General features: G+C 40.3%; 1 protein-coding gene across 2 annotated transcripts in view; it reads right to left on the bottom strand.

The window, feature by feature from the left end:
* Positions 1 to 8,872: 8,872 nt before the first annotated feature.
* Positions 8,873 to 10,706, bottom strand: part of ROS1 (ROS proto-oncogene 1, receptor tyrosine kinase) — a 157,712-nt gene continuing 155,878 nt past the window's right edge. For both annotated transcript variants that reach the window (XM_006157868.1, XM_006157869.1), the window contains exon 44: positions 8,873 to 10,054. In XM_006157868.1, coding sequence (XP_006157930.1) covers positions 9,744 to 10,054 — 311 coding nt within the window. In that variant the 3' untranslated portion in view covers positions 8,873 to 9,743. The remainder of the gene's footprint in view (positions 10,055 to 10,706) is intronic.

Here is a 10,706-nt window from a genome sequence, read left to right as displayed (position 1 = left end):
ATTTGATAGGTTAGCGTAATCCTAAAGAGCATCTGGTTCACTCCTGACTTTTAACATCCTGTATCCTTAAGTAGAGAATAATAACAGTCTATTATGAAAAAAAAAAATATATATAATATATATATTGCATTAAAATATTTTATTTTAATTTATTATGTGCTAACAAATTTTAAAATATAGGTTGATCTCAGGTTTGGAGTACAAGTTAGAAAAGAAAAGCTGTCTGGAGATCTGCTTCAGTGAAGGAAATCTTCTGATTAAAAGGAGTGGGAAGAGATTCCTTCAGATTTAGAAGAAGCCAGTTAGTGTCCAATATCCTTTATCTGCACTTGCAACCCAAGTCTCGACTTCTGTCTTCTGCTTAAAACATCACTTCAACAATTATCCTCTCCCGTCTTCCTGCATCATCATTTCCCCCTCTCTTCTGGATTATTCCCATTAACATAAAGAAAAAGTGTCAACACTTTCTGTCTTTTAAAAAAAAGTAGCAAAAACAAAATCTTTGATTCATCTCCTTCCAGTGGGTACCTCATTCCTATTTCCTTTAATGGCAAAACACCTTAAGTAAATCATCCTCTTGCTCTCTTCATTTATTTTCTTATTATCTCTTGCAACCACTTTAAATTTGCTTTCCTTATAAACACACACACACACACACACACACACGTACATGTCAGGGCCATCAGCTTGCTTAACGTGACTAAACTTGTAGATCAGTGCTCAGTAGGTTTTTCTTCTCTTTTTTTAAAACATTTTATTAGTTTTAATTATTTATTTAACTTTATTTATTCATTCATTCATTTTTATTTTGACCAGAGAGACACACATAGAGAGAGAGAGAGAGAGAGAAGGTGGGAAAATAAGCCAGGTCCAGGATTTGAACCTTGGTCAAGCCATGTGGGAGCATCTAGCACCTTAACCACCATGCCACCCGCTGGTCCCAGCTCAGTACGTTTTTCAATCTTCTCATCTTTAGGGTGACATATCAGTTCAGATCCTCTGAAAAGCAGATGCCAAGAGACGCATGTTGTACGTAAGGCTTTATTATTATGGTATGTTCTATAATAGCAAATATACTACATCTTGCATAGCCACTCACTGTAATTGGGGCTTCTGCTGGTTTAACTAAGGATACTCTACAGACATTCTCCAGGATCCATCCGAGTTTCTACAGGAGTCCTAGTGAATTAAATGGAGATATTATGAACCTTGCAACCTTTAGAGTTTCAATGGTGCACTAATCATTGCTATCTTCCTGATATTTGACGTTGGTTTTTACTTACTATTTGGTCTGGAGAAGGGAGCCAGTTTCATGGCTTTCCACACTCTACTATCTTTTACTCCACAGGTCAAGGACCTGCTGAGAGAGGATTACTCCAACCACAGAGTCCTTGGGTCCTAGTGACACATTTAGGGAGTAGGAAAATGACCACTGGGTGGGGCTGTGGACCCAGTGGATGCATTGTAGTTTAGACTTTAGCCAAGATGCAATTTAATATCTGGCCTCATAATCTCTGAACTAGCAGAGGGACTACGATGCGGCTTCGCGTCTCTGGGTACCAATGTCAGTTCAGACCCTGTTCCAAATAGTCTGAAATATCTGGAAATACTCCTCCTTATGCAGTCACAGGAGTACATGTCCATGGTTCCCTATGGAGGAATCGTCACAGCATGTACCTGAAGTAGTGTTGAAAGGTCCTTCCACCTAGGACTTGTTCACTTCTTCAGGCAGTGAGTTACAGATCTGAAAATTGGCTCGGATGTGGGAATTGAGCAAGTATCATGACCTCTATCGGAGTGACTCTATCAGTCACCTGCTTCTCCATTTTTGCCTTCACAATGGACAATTTTAGGTGCCGACTTGATTTAGAGATACTGCTTAATCCAGAGAGCTAAAAAAGCATAATTTCTAGGTATATCTGTGAGGGTGTTTCTAAAAGAGATTGGCATTTGAATCAGGGAAATGAATAAAGAAGACCCACCCTCACCCAACATGGGCAGACATGTGCCAGTTGGCTGAGTGCCTGGATAGGCCAAAAGGATGGAGGAAAAGTAAATTCACTCACTCACTCACTCTCTTCTGGAGCTGTGGTGCCCCCCTTCTCCTGCCTTTGGTCATTAGAACTCCAAGTTTTCTGGCCTTTGTATTTTGGAACTTGCTCAAACACCTTCAGAGGGAGTTCTTGTATTATCTCCTGGGTCCTTCTGTCCATGTTAACTAGTTCTTGAAGCCCCTTCGGGATATAATTTCTTTCCTTCTTTGTTAGGCCCAGCCATCCATCAAGTTTGCAGGCCTTTGAACTTGAACTGAGCCAAGTTACAGGCATCCCTGGTTCTCCAGCTTGCAGATGGCTTATTGTGGGACTTCCCAGCCTCCATAATCATGTGATTTAACTCCCCTAATAAATCCCCTGTAACCATCCATCTATCATTATCATCTATTTATATATCCTAGTGGTTCTGTTTCTCTGGAGAACTCTGACTAATGTAGCCAGATTGCAGATGTTAAGATGCTTCATTTACAATCTCCACAATTCTCTATGTCCAAGCCCTTCAGGCTGCATTTCTGTCATCAGGGTAATGAGAGTCTCCTGGTTCTGGTAACCAAGTGCAGCCATCTGGCCTCTATTAAGTCAGACCTGCATCATGCCAATGGATATTAATAAGCCCAGTTCTGGAACCACCTCTCCTGCCCTCAGCTCCTGCCTGCAGCATAGGTCCTCACTGAGCTCCTTACAGATGCTCAGGAAGCCATGAGGCTCCCTTAACACATTCCTGACAACCTCGTTGAATAGTGTGTCCTCTGATGAGTGTTCTGGTTTCATATGTCAATGCCAACATTCTCACTTCCCTCAGTTTTCTTGCAAGGACTCTCAGTCTGAGCTTTCACTTTGTTCAGGCTTCTGAGGCCACGATAACCACAAGTTTGCCCCCTCTTCATGGGTCTTTGCCAGGATGTTAAACCTCGTGTCCCAGAAAAATCTCACCTGGTGAATGTGTGCTTGCTTCTCCAGTCTTACCTTCCCACCTCTTGCTCAAGCACCTTCAGAAGGGAGTTCTTGTATTATCTCCTGGGTCCTTCTGTCCATGTTAGCTAGTTCTCGAAGCCCCTTTGGGATATAATTTCTTTCCTCCTTTGTTAGGCTCGGCATATCCTTAAGAGAGAAAGCAGGTGTAGTTCTGGAGGACGGGGGGCAGCTGAAGAAGTGTCTGTTGTGTTTTTCTCTTCAAAGAAAGTGTTAGCTTTTACTTTGGAGCGTGGCCACATCTACAAGCTCGGAGAGACCAGAAAATCTGCTGATCCAATATCCTTGAGGCATCTGTCCAAACACTTCCACCCCATGTTTTAAGGTCCCAGGTTTCCTCAACAGGCCCACAGTGACTGAACACTTAGATATCTCAAGTTCTGCAACACTACAGGATGCTAAGTTGGCTTCCTGGCTGTGTCTGCTCTCCCACTGCAGGACATAAGTGCCTTTTTTAGCCTACCAAAGAGACTCTCTGGTTTTATATCTTACAAATGCCTGCCTGAATCATCACATTAGCAGGGGTGGTCTCCTGCCCTAGAACATTGTCTTAGCACACCACTGGTGAAGTCCTTAGGATCTGGGCTGCCTCCTGGGCCAGGACTGTCTGTGTATTCAACATATCCCTCCTCTTAGATCTCTCACAATTACCATAAAACTAACATATCCTATATGAGCCTCAGACTGACATCCCACCCCTCAAATGAATAATTTCTTTTACAATCTTTCCTATCTCAGTCAATGGCAGCTTCCATGATTCTTCTTGCTGAGGTTAACAAATTTTTAAGAGGTTTTTGCCTTAGGGCATGTGCCCTCAGCTGAGAGAGAGAAAGAGAGAGAGAGAGAGAGATCAACACCGTAAGAGGGAAAGTGAGAAATAACTCCTCAGTGAGTTGGCCACACCACAATCCCTTCTCCTCCATGCTCCTCCCAGGATCTTGGATGTGATGCACATGCACCCATGGCATGATTTTCAAGCCACCAGCTTCAGGATTCAAACTATGGTCAGCCATGTGGGAGCCCAGTGACATAACCACTATGCTTTCTGCTGGTCCCAAGGTTAATAATCTTAATTTTTCTTTCTCTGACATGCCATATTTAATCCATCAGCAAATACTCTTAAAAGGAAACCAGAATGCATCACTCTCACCTCTATTTCATCACTTTCAAGGCCAAGCCATTATAATTTCTTGACTGCTAAATTATAATAACCTCCCAGTTGTTCTTCCTGCTTCTGCCTTACTACCTCACTCTACTCTCAGTCTCATCTACAATGTATATCTGGAATAATCCTTTTAAAATTCTATCAAGTTTTATCTCTTATGTGTTCAAAACTCTCAGAGAAAAAGCCAATGGCCTTACAAAGGCCAGTGGCTTGTAGGATCTAGCCTCCACTATGACACTCCCCTATCTGAATCACTCCTGGCCTTTGTGCTGTTCTTTAAACAGCCAAGCACACTTCCATCTCAGAGAGAACTTTGGAACTTATCCTTTCCTCTGCTGCATATGCATGCTACTGTATGACTTACTCTCGTATTTCATATTTCTGCTAAGTATCTCCTTGTAAGAGTCTCCTTCCCTGACCACCCTATATAAACTATCAGCTGCCTCCACTCTCAGTCCCTCTCTAGTACCCTTCTCTGATCTGTATTTCAGTTAGCACTTAGCATTGTCCAACACATTGTCCAACATGTGTGTGTGTGTGTGTGTGTGTGTGTGTGTGATATATATATTTGCTTGTTATGTCTCTTTCCAATCTATAATGTTAGAATGTAATCTCCATTAAGGCAGAGACTTGTCTTCATTTGTTGGTTTATTTCTAGTGCCTGTAACAATACTCGTTGCATAGTAGATATTCAATAAATAATGAATGAGCAAGAGAATGAATATGTAAATCTATAAGAGAGCCGTAAATTGTAGTATATCCTTCTAAGGAGATTTTATGAAACCATTAAAAAGAGTTAGAAAGAATTTTCAGACATAAGAGGAAATCTTATGCAATAATATTAAGTAGAAAGGGGAGAAAAGCAGAAGAAATGAAACTACAATTATTCTGACCATGAAAATAAGCCAGCAGAGACCAGATGGCAGCACAATGGTAAAATCCAATGCTCTGCAAGGGAATCTCACATGGGATAGTTCATGGTTCAAGTTTGGAGATCTCCCTGAGGACACTGGAAATGCATTTACTCATGAACCAGGGCTGGCTGAAGGCTGAGGGTGAATTTAGGTATCTGGATCTTATTGATGGTTCTCTCTCTCTCTTTCAAAAGAAATAGATACTTTTTTTGAGAGAGAGAGAGAGAGACGTTTTTGCTATAGGGAGCATGTGCTCACCAGAGAGACAGAAAGCAAGAAACTACCCACCCCGCTTCCCAGGGGTATGGCCACGCAGCAATCGCTTCTCCTCCATTCTCCTTTGGGGACTTGGGCATGCACACACATGCACCCAGTGTGAGAGTTTTTGTTTGTTTGTTTGTTTGTTTGTTTGAGAGGTTTTTGCTATACGGCGCATGTGCTCGCCAGAAAGCCAGACAGAGACAGAGAGACAGAAAATGAGAAATCATCCCCCAAGGGGGATGGCCACGCTGCAATCCCTTCTCCTCCATTATTCTCTTGGGATCTTGGGCACGCACACACATGTGCCCGGCGTGAGTTTAAGCCACCAGGTCCAGGACTCAAACTGCTGTCAGCTACATGGGAGTTCAGTGACATAACCATTACGCTAACTGCTGGACCCCCCCCCCCCCACCAACCAACACACACACAGTGTGAGTTTTAAGCTGCAAAGTCTGGGACTCGAATCCCGGTCGACTATGTGGGAGTCCAGAAACATAACCATTATGCCATCTGCTGGTCCCAAAATAGATACTTTTTTAAAAAAATCTTTTTAAAAAGAAAGAGAGAGAAAGGAAGGAAGGCGAGAGGAAGGAAGGAAGGAAGGAAGGAAGGAAGGAAGGAAGGAAGGAAGGAAGGAAAGAAGGAAAAGAAGGAGAAAGAAAAAGAAAGAGAAAAAGAAAGAGGAAAAGAAAGAAAGAAAGAAAAAGGAAAGAGAAAAGGGAGGGAGGGAGAGAGAGAGAAAGAAAGAGAGAGCGAGAGAAAGAAAGAAAAAGAAAGGAAGGAAGGAAGGAAGGAAGGAAGGAAAAAGAAAATAAGCTCGTATTGAGGGGAAATAAATATGGAAGGAAATAGCCTAAGATATTTATGATAGTATTTGGCACTATATATCTGGCCCCTTAGTTCTTCTGATTGTGTGCAAAGAAGCCTGGAAGGATTAAGGCAGGTCATCTGATGCAGGCATCCTATTGCCCCGACAAACTGCAGAAACCAAAAGTGTGATAAACTTCCTTTACCAGGGAGAGAGAGTCAAGGAGAAGTTAATGTAACTGTAAAATGTATCCCACATCCATAGATGTCATTCTGAGGGGAAAGGTGAGTTTGGCACAGGAGAGAAACTGAGAATGATATAATAAAATTTTGCCTCTTCTAGCATGTTTGTCATCATTTCAAGGACTTAACAAAATTTTAGGGCTCACCTATATCTTCTCTGAACCTCAGAGCAGTTCCCCAGCTTCTATAATATATTTGTCTAAGCCTCAAGATGTAACTCAGGTTTGAAAAAATCCCCTTGAGTCTCCCTTGACATGAGACCAATTTTCAGGCATCCCCTGCATGAGCCACAAATGTGCTGAAATGTATTGGGTGAAAAAAATATCAACCCATCAATCCATTAAACATGAATAAGTACCCTGTCTTCCAAAATATACAAAGGGGCAGAAGACACAAACTTGTCTTCAGAAAGCTTGCAATTTATTTGAGTAGGTAAAACACAGAAGTAAAAATACACGCAGGTACTGCCAAGTGAGACATAAAGACTAAGGGCAACAGAAATCCTGAGAAGGGAACAGTGAGAAGGTCAGGGTCAAGACTTTCCAAAAAGCTGGAATATTAGCTGGTGCACAAAGGTGAGTTGGACTTAGATGAATGGAGAAGAGTAGGAGAAGAGATTCCAATAGATGAGGGGAAACCAAAATGGGTAAGCAATGAAGAGCATACCTGGGCCCAGAAATAGACTTTTTTCCCAAGAACATTTTGAGTAAAGGATTTTAATCAGAATTGTAGCAACCAATTAATTTTATCTAGTTATATAAGTGTTTTGTCAGTAGTGTGAAATCATAAATAATATTTTTCATGTTTTATTTAAATATTTTTCTTATAGGTTATTTATTTTCCTTGAATAATTTTAAATAAAGTTAGATTTACCAATCAGCTTTTGTGAGCTATTATTTCTTCTAAGTCTGATATACTCAGGTCATATTTTACAGATAAAAAAAAAATCTATCAATAATATTTTGTTCTTCTGTTGACTTTTAGTGAATAAAACATTTTAACAAGTGCCATTTTAGCCATTGCCAGTGTTTATCCTCTTGATTACAAGAAGATCTAACTTTGCCAGAATTCCAATTGTAGAATTATGACTACAGAGTTAACCAATTATATGTTAGAAATTATTTTTACTTATGATAATTTTCCATGTTATGTTTGGCCACTATTTTATTTTGCATTATGATCTGTTACAAATTATTAAAAAGGTTTAATTTGTACTTATTTCTTAGCTTAAACCTGAGATAACCTATGAATTCTTTGTCAAAATTGCAGTGCAAATTCACAAATATGTCATACTGCAAATCTAATTCTTCAAAATACTTCTGATCCCTTTGTATATTCCAAAATAAACACCCATGGCACTAACAGAGTAAAAACATGGTTGCACATAATGGAAACTGAGTCTGGCTGATTTAAAAGAAAGTCATTCATTACAAAGCCATGAGATAACTCACAGAATTCCAGGGAAGACTTGAGAACCAAACATCGTGGAGCAATGGTTAGGAACAGTCAGCAGAACCAGTCCCGTCTGGCTACCCCAGCAGCCAGAGGTACCAGGCCCCCGACTCACTTGGCTGATGCTCCTGGCCTTGGACACTGGATGGACCCTCCAGCACCACTGCCTCTTTTGTGCCAGAAGCCAGACTAACTGCAAGTGCCACCATCACTAGGGAAAAGTGGTACTTGTTTCTTTGCACCCCTAGCTCTCAGGAGCCTGGTGAGAGTCTCAGTGGTGAAGGACAGGGCACATGTCTGCTACTCTTGCTGCAAGACATGCTGGGGAAGTGAAAAGAAGTAACTCTCTCCAGGGTGATAAAGATGGAGAAATCCCCATCACATAGCTTCATATTCTGGGCTAGCAAAAAGAAGAGCAAATGCCCGCTAGAGGATCAGAAAGCAGAGAAAAAAGATCCTGCCTGTTCAGCAGAATATCAGGTATTGGCAGTCCACAAATCCTGGACCTTAACCTGGGGGCCATTCCCCATAGAACTAAAGTATTCTCTTCTCTGTGTCCCTTCCCATTCAGCTCATCATCAATGTAGAGGTTCAGTAGTAGGCAAGTTAGAAGAGTAACTGAATTATCTTAGGCAGAAGTGGAAACCTATCTCACAGTAATTTATAGCAAATGCTATAATCGAAATGTTTTTCTCTGTTATCTAGTGAATATTCTGCAACTTAATAACATGGAGAATGATTACATTTGCACTGCTGGTAGATAAGTTGAGGCTTTACAATTTCAGTGGGTCAATGCAAATATACACACACACACACAAACACACATATATATATATATGCATACAATGTATGTATATATATACATATATACATATAATATATTGGGTTGTTGGGGAGATCATGATGTGTTTTCCTACATAAAAATGCACTATAACCTTTTTAACAACTACATATATGTGTGTGTGTGTGTGTGTGTGTGTGTGTGTGTGTATTTGAAGTCAGAATGTTTCTCTAAAGAATTTTTTAAACAGTTCTCATTTAGGTATTTATTATTTTGTGTGGATGTTAAAAATCACATATCTTGATTTAAACTTGATTTAACATTGTACAATCTCTTTAATCTTAAGGACAGTTTGATATTAAGTGTAACCTGAAGTGTTTTATGTATGATATAGATATGGCAAATAAAACATCTTTATTCTAAGTAATTTCCATGGCAGCACTCAAGTCACAGAATATGTTTTGTACAACTCGAAGATTACAGAAGGCTAAACTCAGAGCTGTTCGTTGTCCCACTGAAGTGATAGAATACAATATGCTGTTCTAAGTCTCCAGAATACTCCGGTAGTGATTAAAGATGCTGTTTTATTGTAGTCATAGCTTTCCAAACGATTTATTATGTCACAGGTGAAGGTTCCTTCTGGATGTGTAGAGCTCTTAACTCCTTCCCTCTGTCCCTTTGAGATAACCTGTAGTTTAGCCACTGCTTGGGCATGTTTCTCATCCTATCTCCCCTCCTTCAGGTCTCTGAACACACCTATTTCTGTCTCCAACATCTGGCTATAATGTTCTCATTGCCGCTTAGGCAGAAGAGTGAGCCAAGGCCTATAGGACCTCAAAAAAGGAGAGTGGTGTTCTCCTTCCAGATTTGGGAGTCTTCCCAAGCTTTCCACAAGCTTAGTGGCTCACCTCATAATTCTACTGAACGTCAGTTTGTTGCACTTGGCTCTCAAAATAAGATTAGAACTGAGAATCTTTACAGTGTTAATTCAGCATCACCAACCACTATGACATCTATCATTCTACTTGAGTTTTCTTTCAGAAACTACTTAATGAGAGTGTTTATCTTAACTCTGTATTTCCCAAACAGCACTATTAATCAGACCCATCTCCATATCCACTGTGAGTGAGACAAGCATAGTTCAGGCCCTCAGGCTTGCCAGGAGGGCAGTAAGCCACTTGTTTTTCTTGGCAGAAATCTTTGTCTGCATGTTGCTTCTTCTCTTCTTTTCTTAGACCACAAGATTCAGATTCCTTGGAGCCCAGAGGACCCTCAGAACTTTCTTCGCCTTGGCTGCTTTCTGTAGCAAGTACCATATAGTTTAGCCCTTCTTGGTTCTTGGCTTCCATTAAAGCAATTGGTGTAACACCATCTGAATTTGAACAAATCACATTGGCATCTTCGCCTGTGGAAAACATGGATATTATTCTATCATCTATTTAATTTCCTTTCTTTATAATAATATACAAGCTCTTTGAGAATTACCATTGTAACTTTATATATTTGTTCAGAAAATATTCATGACGGCTGCTAAGCACTGGCAATACAAAAGGTAAATAAGACATGTTCCTTGTCCTCGAGGCTGTTGCTGTCAATTAGGGAAGTAGATAGATCACTACAGAAGGTGACATGCACTTTAATAAAGAAATATATATGTACTCATGAGAGTACAATGGTAATTAATACTGCTTAACATGTGGGGTGGGTAACCGTTTTTGTGATCAGGATTAGGTGGCCTTACGATGGTTCTTTTTGTCTTAAATTATTACGGTTTACTCTGCCACTAAAGGTAGTTGAAATAACAAAGACTCAGCCACTCCTCTAGATTCAATAACTTTATCACATATGAAGATAATACTCGTTGAATATCTAGCACCTGTCAGACTGTGCTCTAGATATTGATACAATGAACAAAACAGAGTGATGTTCTTTGAAGGTGACATTCTAAAGGGGGAATATGGATGATAAACTAGTAGACAACCAAGTCTATGCCAGCTGGTGATAAGCATTATGGAGAAGAATTTGACACAGAAAGGGGCAAGAGAATAATGGTGGTA

Source organism: Tupaia chinensis, unplaced genomic scaffold (assembly GCF_000334495.1).
Source record: "Tupaia chinensis unplaced genomic scaffold, TupChi_1.0 Scaffold000563_1, whole genome shotgun sequence".
NCBI lineage: Eukaryota > Metazoa > Chordata > Mammalia > Scandentia > Tupaiidae > Tupaia > Tupaia belangeri.
Note: the sequence above shows the minus strand (reverse complement) of the source record. Positions and strands in the feature narration are given on the sequence as shown.